General features: G+C 42.4%; 1 protein-coding gene across 4 annotated transcripts in view; it reads right to left on the bottom strand.

The window, feature by feature from the left end:
- Window positions 1-42: 42 nt before the first annotated feature.
- The window catches only part of nckap5l (NCK-associated protein 5-like), a 32,889-nt gene continuing 13,403 nt past the window's right edge, over window positions 43-19,528 (bottom strand). For 2 of the 4 annotated variants that reach the window (XM_034536424.1, XM_034536425.1), the window contains exons 2-13: window positions 17,633-17,718; window positions 10,404-10,544; window positions 9,717-9,785; window positions 9,572-9,610; window positions 9,360-9,479; window positions 8,287-8,379; window positions 5,130-8,035; window positions 4,460-4,589; window positions 3,475-3,547; window positions 2,638-2,916; window positions 2,277-2,428; window positions 43-1,274 (exon numbers count right to left, since the gene is read on the bottom strand). In XM_034536424.1, the coding sequence (XP_034392315.1) occupies window positions 1,014-1,274; window positions 2,277-2,428; window positions 2,638-2,916; window positions 3,475-3,547; window positions 4,460-4,589; window positions 5,130-8,035; window positions 8,287-8,379; window positions 9,360-9,479; window positions 9,572-9,610; window positions 9,717-9,785; window positions 10,404-10,544 (4,263 nt within the window). In that variant the 5' untranslated portion in view covers window positions 17,633-17,718 and the 3' untranslated portion in view covers window positions 43-1,013. The other 2 variants (XR_004609689.1, XM_034536427.1) reach the window with 2 other exon arrangements.

Here is a 19,528-nt window from a genome sequence, read left to right as displayed (position 1 = left end):
TATTTATTGGACCAGCTAACATAACTACTTCACACAGAGAAGTAAATCAAAACATTTTAATTAGAAAGTTGAAAAACGGCAATAGGTACATAGGACCTCTATTGGCTAGGGAACGAACAGCAACGGAGATGTCGAAATACCAGATATGAACATAATCTACTAAGCGAAGAGACTGCAATTTCACAGAAAGATTACAAAAAGAAAATAAGATGACTGCAAATGATGTACATTTAAAATAAATAAATAATAGAAATACATATTCATTGAATAGTGTAGCCATTTCTCTTATCTATGTTATTATTGCTGGTATATATTACCTTTAAATGTATTATGATTTAAAACTGAATTTTTCGGACAACCTTCATTGGCTGCAAAACGATATCAACATGTTCAATAAAATCGTTTATACATTTAAAATCGTGATGCATGAGTTCAGCAATAAAGAATCACAGACATTAACATTCATTTTTTTAAGGAGCTCGTTTTTTTCAATACATTGTGACGAAATGATGTCCAGAATGGAGGTGTTGCTACAGATCAGCTCTTCCTCGATGTACACAACAACGATCTGCCTATCAAGATGATTAAAAACAAAAGACAAGTTGCTGAACAACTACCAGGAGTGATAACTTTTGTGCTAATCATTAGCATAGCCATGCGTTTTGTAGTCCTCTACACATGAATAAAGAGTGTCCACAAGAGTCTGATTGTGAAAAAGGTGAACAGCCTATATGATTTGGGGTGGCTTTTGGCTTCATGTTTATAGGAAATCCTGAGGAGAAGTCTATTGATCTCTTTCCAGTTGCAACAGAGAAACAGCTGATGAGAAAGCGTCACCACAATATTCTTGCGAACATCAAAAAAGAAGCAGTTTCTCTTTCTCAAAGATGGCGGTGGGTTCGGCAGCATCGCGGTGCAGCCAGCAACCAGGAGACGTGTTCAGAGCGGGCTTGTGTCTCATTGTCTGTGGACTCCATTGCGCAGCTCCCTGTCCTCCCAAATCCTTGGCGGGATCATCCTTGGCTTCCGCAGGACGACAGACTGTCGTACAGAGAATCGCTGAGGGACTCTGGGGTCTCCAGGACCTGAGGGCGGCTCGGGGAGAGAGCTTCCTCCGGCCGCTCCCTGAGCAGCTCCAGCCCGGCCTCCCTGCTCATCTCAGGGACACTGGGAGTCCGAGTCTTCCCCCTGCGGATCATCCCCGACTGGGCAGGCACAGGCAAGCTGCCGGGGTCGACGACCCGGCTGGAGGAGGGACCGCCGGCCTTCATGCTCTGAAAGGATGCACAATGGGGCGAGAAACATTTTAGGTCACGTCTTTCATCTTATGCTACGCCTTCAGGTGCAAAAAAACAAAGTGGGTTACATAAAGCATACAACTGTGAATCTTTAATACTCAGCTAATTAATAATTTCTAAAGGGAGAATGTGGTTCTGTGTTTTTTTACATTATGTAAGATGTGAGTGCAGATTTAAAAATGTATCTCAACTTTACTGCCTGCAAAGTACTCTGTTAGTGACCCAGATAAGCTCCTGCACAGTTTTTCAATAAGAAGAGATCAAATAAAAACACATTAATTTGGGGAGAAAACAAGAATAACAACTTACAAAAAAATTACTATAATATTGTCTCCTGATTTTCCATAGTTTTGCTTTTTGGGTTTACTAGGTACACGACATCTACTGCATGCATGTCCGTCCTGGAAGAGGGATCCCTCCTCTGTTGTGCTTCCTGAGATCTTTTCCCTGTTAAAGCATTTTATTTGGGGAGTTTCACCTTATCGAAGGTTATAGCATGTCGCAAAGTGATACAAAATGTATACTATAGCATGATAAAAGAATGACATAAAAAATACATAATATGTGTATGTGGAAAACAGCTATATCAAAAGTCAAATAAATCTTAAACACAACATTTTTATTATAGAATGTCGAAAACATTTAATAAATAAAATCCTAATATAGCATGTTTAAAAAAGTATCATAAAAATATAGTTAAGTATCTCTACAATAGTTATGAAACGTCATAGTATATTTAAAAAGACGTAAAAATCATCGTAAAATATATGTAAACAAAAATCATTTAAAAAAAAGGTAGTATCGTCATATTATAGCATATATACAATGGTATAGTATGTGGAAAAAAGTCACAAATATAGTACACTATGTCTAAAAAAGGTAATTAAAAAGTAATAGTATATCTTGATGGAAAGACGTCATAAAAATACATTATAGTATTTAAAAAGTCATTAAAAAGTAATAAGACAGCATTCCTACCCCTCTGAATGGTGATCCAAAGGACACCGGCTCCTCCTCTTCCTCCTCCACCGCCAGGTAAACCTCTGCAGGGCCCGCTGGTGTCTTCAGGTTGGGGAAGGTCCAAGTCTTCGAGCGAGGGGAAAACATGTTCGCTCCGTGGGCCTCTTTGTCTGTAGATGGATATTTTAATGTATCAGAATATTTCCCTATTAGATGACCAACACTTCTTGGTACAGAAACACTGTTTTTTTATATTTATTTGAGTGCAGTACGAGTTTGCGGACCACATCAAACAGCACAACGCTGGAGGCGATATAAAATAACTGACAATGCGCTGAATGCTCTGGTGTTATGAATAAATTGGACCGTTTCACGGCACCTTCACGGATGACGCCGGCGCAGCTTCTTCCCTCCAGCACGGAGCCATACTGAATGGTAGGAATCAGCTGTTTGTGAGGCACGTAGCACTCCTCCTGTGACGTCGGCTCTCTGTCCAGGGTGCGGGCCCGTCGGCCGGCCCTCCCCGGGGAGCCAGAAGAATGGCGCTCGGCCCCGGCCCTCGTCTTGGACAGGCTCCGCCCTGCTGCGCCGCTGCTGCAGTCGGGCAGGGGGAACGTACCGATGCCGCTGTCCAGGGTGTACGTGGAAGCACCAGAACCTGCAGAGAACGGACACATTCAGTGGCTGACATAAAGGAATAAACAAAATGATCACATAATTGAGGGCAAAACAAAAGTCATCAATAAATACACAAAGGAATGAAGAGATAAATGTGTACGTTCATGAATACCCCGTCATTTATTTGATCGTTGACTGAAGTATCTGAACCGGTATTTCTCGGGGGCGCGGCCTCGTCTATTTACCTTTTATATGCCAGATAAGGTACGAGCCTTAATTGAAAACGTATGGATTGTTGCAGATTTTTATTATTGCCAGAAACACTCAGATATGTTACTAAAGTACAAGCAGTAATACCACAGTGTGATAATACTTTACAGATTAAAGTCCTATAAAAAAGAAAAGAAAAGAAAAAAACATACAAATGTTTCCAAAACCGGTCTGTCCCACTGTATGTGCATATTAATAAACATGTGCATGTGCGATGCAGGACTAGTTCAACATAAGTATGACTGATCTTTAACAAGGTCTTAACGCTCATAAACTAACATATCAAAAATATGTGATATTTCTTTGCTCAGATAAAGTTCTTTCTTACCTGCAAAGTGTTGAGAGTGAACTGAATCTGCAAGATTTTCATCTGATGTGATCTTGCCAATTCTGTCTGATTCCTGCATGAAAGAGCAACACAGCAGCAGATGGAGTGAATGCTCCATCAGTCGGCTCTTCACATCAGTATGCAGGAAACTAGTCTAACAGCACTAGAGCCCAAGTTTAGCTGTGAAAAACGATACACTGTTGAACACATTTCACCAGGGGTACAAGAGGTATTCAGATCTTTTACTTAAAGTTACTGTGAGGGAAGAGGACTGCTCGAGGAAGACTCTCAGACCCGACTGCAGTAAAATGAGGTCCTCTAAAGTTCTCTGGTGCTCGGAAACACCACCACCATCGTCCACCGGGGCCGCCAAAATCATCACAAAATAAAAGTTCCTTGGAGTAACTTTAAGTAAAAGTACAAATACCAAAGTTGCAACATACTTTACATCCTGTTGCTGTCCTGTATGAACCATGTATCTCTGAAAAGAGCTCAGAAAAAGGAGCCTTGTTTTCAGCTTCGTGAGAATGGATTTTCCAGCTAATCTAAGAGGGACTTTTATTAGCTTGTTAAAGCTTAGAAGAAGGATAATTTTCTCAACTATTAAAAAGGAACATTTCGTCTTTCAGTTTATCAGAAACATTCAAAATCAACACATCATGGTTTGGTTTTCATTGGACAGGAAGGGAAGACAACATTGCAACCTGAAGGTTGCTTTAGCTGTCAGATAACTATTGTATTTTCTTTCTCCACTACATTTGTCTGATATGTAGCGGAGGAGACGTATATAGTTGGATAAAATAGAAATACTCATAAAGTAGAAGTACCATGCGTGTATACTTAATGGCATTAATTGAGTAAATGTACTGTGAGCGAGTTGTGTCTTCCTCCTCGTCATTTTCTTTTATCACTATTGTAAATGTAAACATTGTCTCAGTTTGTGTCTGACTACACAGAAAGAATTGAAGTGCAACTAACAAAGTACCTTCTCCATATCGTCACGGCTGGTGGTGTGACTGATGATGTCGCCCTGCTGTAAAAACACCGGCTTGGAGGTCTTACAATCGAACGAGAGCCGACGCTGTGGCACGCTGATCACGTCTTTCCCGTCCACTCTATATTAATCAAACACAAGTTAGGTTGAGTTAAGTTGTCCACAAACAAAAAGTAGGTCTTAGCATTCTCCAATTGAAAAGGATAGTTTGCAAAACCAACTATTTGAACAAGATCCTTGATGTAAAGACAACCGCAACTCAACTCGAACCTCTAGAAGACAGATATGTTAATCTAGATTTTATTTGTTATGAGTCCAATTGTTTTATTTCTTTGTAGACCGTTTTTTTGTTACTTAAAATGTTCATGTGTTATCTATTTATGTTTTTCTTATTCCTGTTTTGTCATTATGCAAAACTAATCATGTGACTTTGCAAAGAATACAAAAAGAATCGTTTGCTATTTTGGAAAATATACTTATTCACTTTAAAGATGAGAGTAAGATGGGAAGAACAAAAAACTCCAATGCATTTGATTTTACTTTATTGTTATAAGATATGCCAAATAAACATTTCCCCCAAAATGTTAAACTATTCCTTTAATTTAACTACTACTTGTTATTAAGCAGCTTTCCAATCCACTTGAGCCCGTTGAGTCCTCACCTGTTCAACAGCTGTTGCATGAAGTTGTCGGAGCGTGCTCCCCTGTACATGACAGCCAGCTGTCCCTGAGCTTGGTCCATCACCACCTCACAGGAGTGACCCCTCCCTGACCTCTCCACATACGCCCTCTCCTCCTCCAGCGCCCTCCTCAGCCCCTCTGCCTTCTCCATCAGTGACGAGATGTTCAGGCCTTCCACTCCTTCTTTACACCTGGTGGCCATTTTCACGGAGTCCCTGCTCACTGAGGGGATGTTGATCTTCCACTCCTTCTTCTCGTCCTTTGCTTTGGTCGCGTCCGTCTTGCGGCTGAGCGCTGGCAACTTGCTCTTCTTGAGTCCGAACCAGCTCGCGATGCCGTTGGAGGCTTTCTGCTTCACCTCGGTGGGCTGCGCTCCTCGGTCTTGCTCCTGGAGCTTCAGCATGTTCTCCTCGATGCCCTTCATCACCTTCTGCTCGATGGCGGACTGTGGGCTGGGTACCGGCGGCACCGGCTTCTCCCCCTCTGACATTGGAGGTCTCGGGGGAGGCGGTGGCAGGCTGTCTCCGTACATGGGATTCTTTTTCCCTTTGCCGCTGATCTTCGTCCTCTCCTCGGATTTGGACGAGTAGCGCGGGGCCTCTGCGGGCTTCCCCCCTCTGTGGACGGACGTGCCCTGGCAAGGTTTGGACGGCGACTTTGGGGGAATTCTGTTGGGGCTGTTGCTACTGTGAGGACCGACACCTGGTTTAAGGTTATAGGCCAGATTCAGGGAGCCAGGGCATTTAATGTTGTTGCGTAATACCTGTGGAGCATCTGCGTTGGGGGACGGCAGACCAATTTTACTTTTGGAGCCTTCTGTCTTGGTCACACACAGTTCTTGTTTAACCACAACTGAACCAGAAGATTTTACAGCCTGTTCATACAGCTGAGATGTACCCGGGTACTTCAAACCACCACTTGTAACTCTGGGTTTACCATCCGAAGAGTCTATGTATTTGGAATGTCTCTGCTCCTCTTTTTGGATCTCCATGGGCTCCTTGCCCCTTTCTTCTCCATAGGAGCCCTCATTCACTGCGTCGACCGGCCTGAGACTGACTTGTAAATCCTCAGAGCTCCTCAGCTTTCCAAGCGCAGCCAGTCTTTCTTTGAAAGCGTGGTGACTGGAATCAGCCTGGGGTCTCGCCGCCCCGACCGCGGGCCTCTTGGGGATGGAAGAGGAGTCGCTCCTCCTGACTGGAGGTGGCGGCGGCTGGTGGGCAACCACAGAGCTCTGCACAGTGATCTCCCTCACATCTGCCTCCTGTTTCTCTCTGGTTTGTGAGAAGTGGGCTCTGACCTGCGCGACCTTGCTGATGCCGGATGTGTGAGGCAGGGGGTGGTGGTTAACCCACACGGGGCTGTCCGAATCCTCTTCTTCATCCGACGTGGATTCTGACGTGGACGAGGACGACTGCTTTCGTTGAGGAGGAGGGTTGAGGACACTTTCTGGTAACGATTTAACAAGCTTCCTCTCACCCCCGTTTGACTTTGCTTGGGATGGAAGTGTGGTTCTTTTTTCAAGTTCCTGGGTTGGTTCCTCCTCTCTGGAGTTGGTAGACATAACACAGACATTTTCATAATGAGGGACCCTCTGAGATACTTTGGGTGAGGAGGAGGATGCGGAGGAGGGAGCTCCCATTTTTGATGCAGCACTGGCTTTAGGTGCAGAGAGGCTGCTGTAGCTTATATCCTGAGCGGGCTGGGGGGAGACATCTTCAGGCTGAGGAGGTGAGGTTGGCGCTGAGTGTGTGGCGGGGTAGGACTCAGACCTGGTGGGCGGTGGAGGGGGCTGCCTGCACCTCTCTGTGGTGGTGGCTTTGCGTGTGGGGACAGGTGAGTGGTAAACCTCGTAGTTGTTGGTGCGACAGGGGATCCTGGAGCTGCGGGTGAGTTGGGGACTCAGACGGACTGCAGAGGTTGAAGGTTGAGACTTCTCCCCTATCGATGGAATCTTCAAGAACTTGAGCAGTTTGGACGGCGAGTTGATGGCGGCGGCTTTGACGTCGCTGAGGCACGACGTGCTCGGGCTGACGGAGGCACTGGCTCTCACGGAAGAAGCCTCCTGATCTGTGCAGTCTTTCTCAGGGACGGCTGAGGGGTCATTCGACATGGCAGCCTTGACGCCGTTGTGAACGGCATCGCTTGTCTCCGCGTCACAGTGGGAGATCTGTGCGCTCTCCTTCTCAGAACTGGGCAGGTGGGAGGTGGGACAGAAACCAGTGAGCTCTTCAGGGACACTAGCGTTTAGACAATTATCAGAGCTATCCTGCTCTTGCTCCACTTCCATCAACTCCAGACTCTGATCGTCTGTTTCTGTGACTAAGGAGGGGGCGGCGGCGCCCGCTGGTTGCTGGTGGGCTTCATTCTTGGTGCATTGTTTGGACGGGGGAACGGACTCCGCCGTTCGGTTCTTACTGTGACATTCGCTTGTAGCAGCTAAAGGAAGTACATGGCTCTGGGTGGCCGAGTTGGCTTTTGAAGGACTACAGACATGGTTGCATGGCTTTGGAGGACTGTCTGGGCTCCTCTTGCAGTGTAAACAGCAGGTGTTCCCTTCCTCACACTTCACTGCCCCGTCGCCGTTGACACGCTGGTGGGAGTCAGTGTCGGAGCAGGAGTAGTGGCAGTGTGTGTGGTGGGATTTGCAGGGTAGTGGAAGGGGGTCCGCAGTGGCCAAAACAGCCTCTGTGGACATGAGCACCTGGCTGTAGTCGCAGAAAGACATGCTTGCGGTGGACGGGTGGAATTTCAGAGGGTCCGTCTCCTCCATCTTGCGAAGTACTTCCAGGATGTGTGCTTTCTTCTTGAAGAAGGGAGACAAGGCCTCCATGGAGGTGGCAGGGCCACGAGGGCCAGGGGAGGCATGCTGTGTGCGGTAGCCATTTCCCTTTGGACACAAATAGATCTCTATCAGCAAACAATTCAATATGAGGCCAAACAATTTACTTCATCGAGACCTTTAGAGTATTTGCGTACAGGAAATGAGTGCAGGGTAGATCAGCTTTTTAAAGCACAATAGTTGAAAACAAAGCAAATGTCAGAGCATGATATAACGTCACACGCAGGTCTCCCTAAGAAGCTTTGATGTAATCCTGTTGTTTTACTCCTAATGTTTGGAAAAGGCTTTTGAATAATCACCTTGGCTTGGGCTTCAGTCTGTGCAGGCTCCACCTGTTTGGCAGAGTCATTGTGCAGCTGTGCATTGTAGTCTGGGAGGGGTCCAGCCTGGACCTGTAATGGGAGATTCATGAGGCAATTATAATGACACTGTATACACGACAGCTTATTGTATACACAGACAACAAGTAGCTATATTGTCCTGGCATCTGTTGGAACAATATAGAGCAGAAGGGAAAAGCCTGAGAACCATTACTGGCTCGGCAGCGTCTGAAAGAATGAGGTGACTAAGGAGCAGCTTCCGCTGGTCTTTGAGAATCAGAGCTGTGCATTGTATACATTTACTCAAGTACTGTGTTTAAGGGAATTTTCCTCTACGTTATACATTTACTCCACTACATTTTAAATGAAAATATTTGTATGTAACTGTCAGTTTAATTACTTTAAATGCGCTCCACTTTGCTACAACATTAATACTACTAAGAAATAAAAATATATAGAGAATATTGTTACACTCTCTATGTGGGCATTCGGTATTATGAGCATTCTTACTTTTGATACTTTAAGTACATTTTGATGATAAAACTTTTTACCTAAAAGACAGATGTATCAATGCACTCCAACAACATTGTCAGACTCGCCATTGACAGTAAAAAATCTGGATAAAAATATTATGCAGCAGAACCAGACACTTAAATGTAACACATTCTCCTGCCTTGACATGGCACCTACAGTACCCACAATGCAACTCGACCACCAACAGTTCAGCAGTATTTCTGGGTGTGTTATGCTAGTAGTGGCTAACGTAACGTCAAGCTGCTAGCCTGAAGTGGAGTGGCCTAAAGAGGTCAGGTAAGGTCATTTCCTTCCAATTCCACCCCCCAAGATTAGTTTTAAAATGTTCAAATATGTAGTCTTCTGTCCGAAACCACAATGATTCAAGGGACATCACTCCAGGTCATGTATGCAGCTTCACAGAGCTCCTTCTAGAGACCCAAACGGCTTCTTAACTTGATTCACATTTGCTTCAGTGGAAGAAATTCAGTGTGCATATGATACACAGTCACCTATGAATCACTACAGTAGTGATTTACCTGGTAGTGAGCCGTGGGGTGGTTGGGAAGTTTCTGCTGAAAGAGCTCACAAAGCGATCTGTTTTGTCTCTCCAGGTCAAACACCAACATCTTCAGCTTGATGCACTCCTCTCTCAGATCCTGTTCAGAGACACACGGAGCAGTGAGGCAACTGATGACGCGACCGTTGGTTAAAATCCACACACGGAGGCAGAAATGTCACTTTTTGTTACCTTTTGATTCAGCAGAGCTTGGACCACGTGGTTGGCCACCTGATGACACCAGAGAACATCACATGTTTACACACAACGACTTAGCTGAGCAGAATTGATAATTATATTAATAGTTTCTACATTATAGTCTGCAAGATGAACTAACCTCATCCAAGCATCTCTCATAAGCTTCTCTCTGACTTTCATTCGCCAACATCAGAGCAGAGTTTTCTGTCTGTGAAGTAAAACAACAATTAACCACAAACAGTTATTTAGTTAGTTATGTAATTTATTATGACGTGCACATTTAACTGCCACACACACATAGATTTATGTAATTAAAAAAGTAAATAAACATACAGGTGCATTGGTGAAACATTTGAAAGACGTGAACACAGTATTACTTCTTATATAAAACAATTAAATGCAGACAAACTGGTCGCAGTCAAGTAGACCGTACTTTGTATGGTTGAAACATTTATGAGCTTCTTTGTCGAGGTGCTGGTCGGTGAACCTGAATCACCTTTTATATCCTATTTTTACATGATTACTGTAATACAAACCAACATATTTATTCTTACGTGTATGGGTTATTATTATTATTTTCCCTTTATATTGTTATTCCTATGGTTGCTTTTTATTCTATTGCTGAAGAAGTAAGACAGATATAATTATTACCAACATGCTTTTAATTAATTAATTTATGAATACACACACACACATCTTATCTTTTGTGCAGTTTTGACTAACATACTTTCCAGATTTTGACTTTCATGGCACACTTAACTACTTTTGAATGTGCTCATTATCAATATAATTCTAATAGGTGGCACAGTGTGTTTTTATCGTTCACCTCCAGCTCCTTCAGTCGGTCCATGAGCTCGCTGCTGTTGTCCTCCAGAAAGGACTCCACGTCTCCCTCCTCGCCTTCCTCGTCCGAACCAAAGTCTTCATCACACATCCTCTGTTCCGTCTCATCAGACATTGTTCTCATCTGTAAACACACAAGGTGACACTGCAATACAATAGCAATACAATGTTCTCTTCTGCTAACAACGTTGGGCAATAAACACCAGCCGCTCTGGACGGTGAATAATGTTATGACAAAGCCCTCCATTTCTTAAAAGTCACAGCACATCTTATTTATTTTTGCTACCCTGCACTGACGCTACAATTGCCTCTTTATAATGTTCTTCTCGTATGCCCAACTAATTATTTTTTATTTTAAAAAAATCACACACCAGATCTGGGTCTGACAGTGTTTAGGAACAGATTTGGAACAAGTTAAACGTTGCTAGGATACCTCACAGCTGATCTGTCACAAGCTGCTATCCTGCTGCTTCTGTGTGCACAGATCTGATATGCAGCACATTAAATACTTCATAATAATGGTATGTTACATACAAGCTGCTGACTCAGTTCAGCAACCCCTGGTCTCATGTTACCTCACATAAAATAATTGCAATGAGGTCAGAGCAGTAAAGTATACCGATTTTAAATTTGTACCAGCATTGGATCGATAGCACTCAGTATCTGGAGATACCCCGAGTTGAGGTGTCAGAATCATTCTCAGTAGAAGAAACATCTGTGCATCAACACGTGGGTTAGGTTTCAGAGATGGGGGGACGTGATGATGTCAGGGGCTTTCACCTCATTAACCAAATAAAACCTCAAGTACTATTGTTTAATAATATAAGTTATATAATAAATCTAGAACACGCCACATTATGATGAATGTAGCAGCACTCTTTTCTAATCTCCAAAATGACCACTACTGCCTTTAAAGTCTGTGGAAAAGGTAAGAATAGCCACCGTTCAACCACAAAAATGATTTGTATGTGTGTGTATATATGTATATATATACACACACACACAAATATACAAATATATATATAATTCTTTAATATGTTTGTATATATTTTTGTATATATATATATATATATATATATATATATAGAACAATATTGATCAAATACTAAAATGTTATGTATTATAATTTATCATAATATATATTTAAACCACCTTCCCCAACTGTGACTGACACATTATTGTGCTTTCCATAATAATTTTAATCCAACAGAAACAAATGAAATGTAAAATCTTTTTTTCAGCCCATAGCTGCGTCTTCCTCTCCCAACAACCTAATCACATAGGGCAGCCTTAATGCAGCCTGTGAGGTGAAACCCAGGGCAAAATAAGTCCACTAAGCACTCACTGCGCCTTGTAAAGATAATTACTGAGCTCACAGTAATAATGAATGTATCAACATTATAATCTACTCAGGGCTCCTCTCTTTTAGATGTATGGAGACTGCACAGGAAGGAGCACACCGTTTGAAGAAATTACATAAAAGTAAATAAAACGTAAATCTGTAAAAGCAGGTCATTCATATTCAGATATTAATGATGATCTTACTGTATGTATTGTAGCATATCCATATATACCCTTGACTGCTTGATTTAGAGGCTTTTTATGACTGTTTATTCCTCTGCACTACTGTTTTCTGCATTTTAGATAACTGCATGTTGTTTAAATAATAAAATGTAATCTAATCTAAAACAGATAAATGCATCAAATCCTCATTTCAGAACACGGAAACAGCGAACATTTGCACCATATATTACTTAAATGATGAATCCAAAATCGATTTTATGTCGATGGATTATTCATTTCAGCTCCACCTGACTGTCTCTAATTATCTGATGTGTCCTGCTGCAGTAAAACGCATCCGTCTGGTTCCTCAAAGCAAACCAAAACAAACACCAGTTAACTGAGCGGAGGTCTGCTTCACATCAGACACAGCTCTCCTCTCCAACACGACGTTAACATTATTACCACCGTTACAATAGTCTGTTTATCTGAGAGCCACAACATTTTGCGTGAACACTGCTTCAGAGTTCTGACATGGACACACCTCCAGGGCTAAGACATCATGCCTACAGTACATTTAGGATTACTGAGCACATTAATTCATCCATCCTGCATCGTTTCAGATAACATGGACTGTGGGCGAAAGAACGGCATCCATGTTCCTCTGCAGCTTCACTGAGTTCACCAGCTCAACCTGCAGAAACCAGTCTGTGCAGCACAGGCTGCCCCAGTCTGTGAGCACGCTACCCTGCAGGACATATGGCTGAGGACCAGTCTAGTAGGCATGGCTCCAGGTGTGTGTGTGTGTGTGTGTGTGTGTGTGTGTGTGTGTGTGTGTGTGTGTGTGTGTGCGTGTGCGTGTTGTCAGAGGGGATATAGGTGTGTCGACATGGACCCAGATCCAACCATCACATCTTAAAGAGTCATTAGAGCGGATGAGGCGAGCCTAATTCTGTGGCTGGCAACCAATCAGGAACTGTTTACAGGTGACACACAAACAAACCACCACGTACGTGTAAATGTACACAGAGAACTTCAAATATTTAGCGGGCAAACCAACGAAAATGTGTCTTTAGCACTCGAAAACTGAAAAGTACCGAAATTCTTAGTCAGATTATCAGACTCTTTTACTTATTCTTTGATCACACACTTCTTAATGATATCCTACAGACTATCTTATACCGTCATTAAATCTCATGAAAAGACTAAAACCAACAATGAATGATCTTCCGAACAAGTATCGCCTGTGTATCCAAAGCCTGATATATACACATTATTCATTCGTGCCCTGGAGCTCCATTATATATAGAAAACGCATATCAATGAACCACATTGTTGCCCTGGGTGACACGACACTGGTAGTGTCTATCTGATGAATGTTTGTCCAATATTCACTCTCTTTAGGCTCCATTTTTGGTCTTTACCAACTCCTGAGGAAAAGATCTGTCTCTTTAGCAGATAAACGCTCCCCTATGTTCGCCATCCAATTATAGTTGTAGTTATAGTTTGCTGCTGAGCGGGTGGAGTCATCAGAGAAACCAAAACTATGAGCCGAATCACGCTAAAAAGCTCTGTAAAGTTTTTGTAGAGTGGACTGCAGAGTTGGTTAATAATTCTCTGTGGTTGCATCGCTATAAATGACTCTTTTAACATCCAAGCAGTCATGTGATCCATTGTTAATATAACATTATTGTGTCTAGCCGCTTAAAAGATTTGTCCTCAGCAAGAATGAATGGTCTTAGGGGTTAGAGCCAGCGTGGAGAACTTGGAAAGTATTGAGAAACAGACCAACATATTGTTTTGGTCTTTTCATGCCATTTCTTCACAATAAAAGGATAAGGCTTCTGTTATGTTGCCTTTTCAAATAGAAAAAAAAGCTTTTGTAGAAAAGCATTTTGTATAGTACACAGTATGAACTGCAACAATCCACTGAAAATGAACTGCCATTTATTCATGTAATCCATTAAAAATTGAAGTCATTTAACGTTCCAGCTTATTATCGTACACTGAATGTATTTGGGCTGTGCGTTGATCGTCTGACAAATCAAGACATTTGAAGACATCACATTGGGGATTTGAAAATGCGTTTCGATGTTTTATAGACTGAAAAGGTAAATTGATTATTGAGAAAATAATAATAATTGTTAATTGTTAGTTGCGGCCCCTCATTGGCACCAGTATCAAACACCCTGCGAGTATAAAACTCAGTACTGGGAAATGGTGGACAGTTTCATAAGAGATCAGTGGAGACCTGCTGGGCCTCATGTAACTGGAGCTCTTTGCAAAGCGTTTACAGGAAGATTATCGAACGTCACTGCGCATCGTGAAGCCTGACTGACAATCCTAAGCAGCACCATCCAAAGCGTAGGGAGCTTATTGAGCTGCGATTGACTGAACGCAGCCAAGTTAACACATATAATGGAGGGCTGATCAATGCAGCCCATCGAAGAACGGAAGCAGATATTAGCCGTCCGTTTGACCTTGGATACCGAACGGTTATAAATACCAGCTTTTCTCTTCACCTAATGCACATTAAAGCTCGCGGTGGCAGAGCCGGGTTACAAGCACTCATCTCCCCGTGCGAAACATTCGCATGGAAATTACAGCGTGGAGGACAAAAAGACAAACAAAAGTGCAGCTAAATATAAACGTGAACATGTGGTTCTGCTGCTGCGGTTTCTTTTTGACGTGCAGAGTCAACGGCACACGCCTCACTGAAAATGCCAGCAGAAAGAAGCATCTCTTAAAACAAGTTGAGTCCCTTTTAGCCAGAATTCAACAGTGCTGGATCTCAGACCTATTGATATGTGATCAAAGAGCAGATCAATCTGATGAAAGAACATGAAGGGCGTCAATCATTATTAATCAATAATCAATCCCTCTATAGCTCAAATCTTCACACAGGCTTCCTGGATTGATCAATTATTATTTTTAAATACTACTGTTGGTCTATAAAAGACAAAAATAACAAACACTTCTCATTCTGAAAACATTAAGGGTGAATACTGCAAACAACAATTATTTTAATTAATGATTAATCTGCTAATTTGACATGCAGGTTTTCCTAGTTATTTTAGTACATGGTACTAAAATAATCTTCAGATGACATCTTCAGATGTCTCGTTTTGCCCGACCAACAATCCAACCAAAAGTATTTGCTTGAAAAATTAATGTAATGATCAAAATAGATGCCAACTCATTTTCTTTTTGCTCAATTACATTTTTACGCAGCACAAATACGGAACAATCTCCCAGAAAACTTGAGATCTGCTTCTGTATCTGCTTACCAAGCAACGCAAATGGTGCAAATGACTTTTGCAGCACATTGCAGCTCTAACTTGTTTTTTTTAAAATATATATATTGTTGAGTGTTTCTCTCATATCTTGCCTTAATGCCTTTTTTTAAAAGCACTTAAGAATAATTTAAATCCTCTGGCAATGCAGAGAGAGGGAGGAAGCGGCCAGCTGCTTGGTGAACGGCAGTATTGTCATCATGGCGCTGGATCGGGAGCCAGTGACAGTGACACACAGAGGCTCATTGAGGGGGTCAATGTGTCCCAGTGGGGCTGCAGTGTCAGGGAGCTCCTGCCACAGACTGCTGTCAGAGAGAAGCCACGAGGGGAATGCAAAGAGGGTTAATGATGCTGCCCGGTACACGGGTGGGCCAAGTATTCAGGGCCTTTTACTCAAGTTGAAGTACTAATACCACACTGTGAAAGTACTCCGTTACAAGTAAAAAGCAAAAGTGTGAAAGTTCAAATCGGGAATATGACTCCTGTGACTTTTATACTATTATATATTGTATAAATACATTAGTATTACTCATTTTTTTGCAGATCAATGTAGTGCAGTAAAAATTACAATATTTCCCTCTGACTTGTGAAACTACTTGTGAAAACGGTTGTATTATGTCTTCTGTGTCTCTGAAGGGAACTTTGAAAAGGCTGAACAAATACCTCAGTTTGGGCTCCAGTCTTAAGACTGTTTTACAAACTGGAGGACTGGAGCTCGGAAGAAGTGTTGCAGTTGCATTATGGGAAATGTAGGATCTATTGTTTTCATTACATTTTAGAGACCAAATGTCAGGATAAGTCGGCCTCTGATCTCTAAATCTGTCTCTTAAAGAGAAATATTGCAACTTTGCAATAAAAAATTATCAATTGAAGATAAGCAGAGACACATAAGGCTTCAACGATTAATCCATTAGTTGATTAATTGATCAGTCGATTGAGAGAAAATAAACCTGTATATAATTCATAATCAATTAATCATTGTAGTGTATTTCTTCAAAAAAAACATGCAAAACATTTACTGGTTCCGGCTTCTCAAATGTGACAATGAAATGCCTTTTCCTTTGTGATATATGTACACTGAATAATATAATAGGAGTTTGGTACTGTTTGAGACGTTATCTTTTGGAATGTCGGAGCATTTTTCAGTGTTTTATAGACCAAACAATTAGTTTAGTAGATATTACAACTAATGATTAGTCGCAGCCCTGATGCCTGAGCATCATGCATATTGACGAGTAACAAACAGAGCTAAGGAACATCTGCAATGATCGAGCCATAAACGTTCGCTGCGACTATAAAAGTGAAAAATTATAACAGCAAATAAAAGAAACAATGCTGTATTAGAAAGGAAAATAACAGGAAGACAAATATAAGAAGGTCAACGTCATCACAGTGTAAACAAAGAGCAGCATGAAGGTCCAATCACTGAACCACACAGAGAGGATTGTGTGTTTGTGCTGTGGGTACGCTGGTGAGCGTTCATCAGCACACAAATAAAGTGCAACTCGACACCAGAGTCATTTACTGTCAACAAATATCCACGGTGTCCTTTAATTACCCGGCGGCGGCCTCGCACAGGTCAGCGTATCTCTTCACGGGTGTTTTATCACCGAGACAGAAAGTGTTTTTATTATTTTTTCAGCGATATTAACGAACCTGATGACAAACAAGCAGAGACATCGTCGCCTTCGTCTATTCAGGAAGCTGGTTTTAACTACGAACTGTTCTGTCAATAACAAACAAATAAAACGCCCAGATGATTGGTACATTGACCAAAGTTGATCGCCAGGAAATGAACAGGCAGCTACTTTGATAACCAATTCATCGTTTAAGGTATGTTTCAATTATAAATGGTGAAGCTCCCCGAGTTCTCCTGCTGTTTTGTGACATTTCGCTGCAAATGGCAAAACATTATCTGCTTCTAGCTTCTCAAACTTCAGCAGATACTGCTTTAAATCTTTCGAAACTGACGTCACATTTGGACTTCGATGGGCAATTTCACTCGGAAAATTAATCTGCGACTATTTTGGCAATCAATGAATTGTTTTATTTTTCTGTCAAACATCGTCTGTGTCCACCTTCTCAAATGGGAACATTTGCTGTTCTTCTTTGAGATATAAAAACAGTCAAACTAATTTATTTGGTTTGGGACGGTTGGTTGGACAAAACCAGCAAATCTAAAGCTTGATCGTGGATTAATCCAAAAAATATGATTTTTCTTTTTTGTGACAAAAAAACTCGATGTCCGTCAAAACAAGAAAATTAGAGCCGCAACCACGGCGATTGATTGATTACTGGATCACCTTTTCGCAACATTTTATGAACCAAACAATGAATCTGCAGATTCATAGATAATACACTGATAGTTAGTTGTAACCTAGATCATTGATACATTTGACTACATAGTAAAGACACTCACCTGTAGTTTCAGCTCTCGTTACGATGCTTGAAGAGGAGTCGGTCTCCTGTCAGGCGCCTCTGTCTCCCAACAACAAAACCAAGGAGCTGACGGAGAGAAAACACAAGGAAACATTTTAAGTTTCAAAAAATAAAACCTCAGACTTCTCCTTTCTGGTTAAAAAAAATGTTTTAAACGTCCTAACGTCTCACAAGCGGACACATCTTGTGGTTTCTATCTTATGAGTTCAAGAAACAAATAGGATTGGCAAAGTTTGATGGTGGGTGTTTTAGTGTCATCGGCGTTGGGGGGGGGGGAGACACACCAATGTCACCTCTGTAGTGTGACGGGCAAAGGCTGCAGCTTTTCTTCGATCTCTTAGTTAACAGGAAACCGAGGAGGAGAGGAAGACGCTCCATTGCTCTCGGGAGATACCAGCGCTCAGAAGACGCCAGCAATGCCAAGACCACAAACCCCCACTCCTCTATCTCGCTCCCCTCCTCTCGTCTTCCCTTTCATCTCTGAGTCATTGTAAAGTGTAATGAAAGAAAGATGAATGAATAATTAAGGAGACACAGCGTTTAAGAACTCCCCTTTTTAGGTCTCTGCGCCAACACAGGACTGTACACATTGAGGGCCACACAATGATTTCTTTTTTAAGTTTACAGACTAATGTGGGATTCCCCATTAACAGAGTCCCTTGTTAATTATGTTCACTTTGTACAAAGGTTTCATTTAGAGCCTAAAGGAGACACTCCGTCTGCTGCGGCGTCTCTTCAGCCAGCGTTTCGTCTGATCACTTCAGATACGTTTAGACGGCGAGCCTCAGCGTTAACTCTTCATTTCCAAGAGGGAAACACGGCCTGATCCTTTTAGAGCTTGTCAAACTGAAATGGGATTAGAGGTGTTGAGCATCTGCCCTCTCAATCTGTGTTTTAATAGAGTAAGAGCAGATCATCTGGTCTGGCAGTGTCCTCCTCAGTACTCCTGGGTCCTGAGAATAGAAGCCGACCGTGATCTGTGATCTATGTCAGGAGAGCAAGACCACAAAGACGGCAGATCACAGGGCTCACAAATGAAAAGCACAAGAGACCCCGGAGGATTGCACATCCCCAGTATTTATTTGCAGAAGACAAGGCTTGGATTTTTTACAGCTGGACGCTGAGAAAATTATGAAATATTGAGTGAATGATGCTGCAGAAGACGGTGGGTAGATGAGATTCATGGAATGAGGGCAGAGGGAGAAAAAAACTATTTCAAAAGGCGACTCAGCCGAAGCAGTGAGAAGAAGAAATGCACAAAAGCTTAAATCATGTCAGTCGCACTCTTGGGGATTTGGCAAAGGCAAGGCCGTCTCAGGATATGTCAAACACCACCCTTTCCATCTGCCAATCTGAGAGAGGCGCCGATTGAAGATCTTGCTGTGTAGACAAAGTGTGTAGGCGGGAGATGTAAACAATGTGACAAAAACCTAAATCCTCACATGGTGGAATTAAACAAGATCGGGGAAGACTGGAAATGTAGGCCAAAGGCTTTTTTTGTTTGTTTTTTTGTATGCAGACGTACCATCCCCACGCGATTGTCTGCATCCTTAATACAGATACATATCAAAGAGGAGGAGGGATGTGGGCGACACAGAATCAGGCTGGGGGAGCTCCCTCGGTGCTGCTTCCTGTCTGATGTTTGGCTATAAGAACCGAGACGAATCGTACACAAGCAATATTTGGGATCAGGAGCGCAGGCGGTGGAGAGTAGATGGGGGAGGGGGGGGGATGGAGGAGGGGAAGGGAGCTCCCTTCCCAAAAGGCTTGAAAGGTTGGATGTGCGCCACGTACGACTGAGAGCAATCAAACTGATCACAGGGATGCTTCTTAAATCTGTGCCAGCCGACCTGCACACCCGAGGAGGAAGCGCATC

This window comes from Cyclopterus lumpus, chromosome 7 (assembly GCF_009769545.1).
Source record: "Cyclopterus lumpus isolate fCycLum1 chromosome 7, fCycLum1.pri, whole genome shotgun sequence".
Classification (NCBI taxonomy): Eukaryota; Metazoa; Chordata; class Actinopteri; order Perciformes; family Cyclopteridae; genus Cyclopterus; species Cyclopterus lumpus.
Note: the sequence above shows the minus strand (reverse complement) of the source record. Positions and strands in the feature narration are given on the sequence as shown.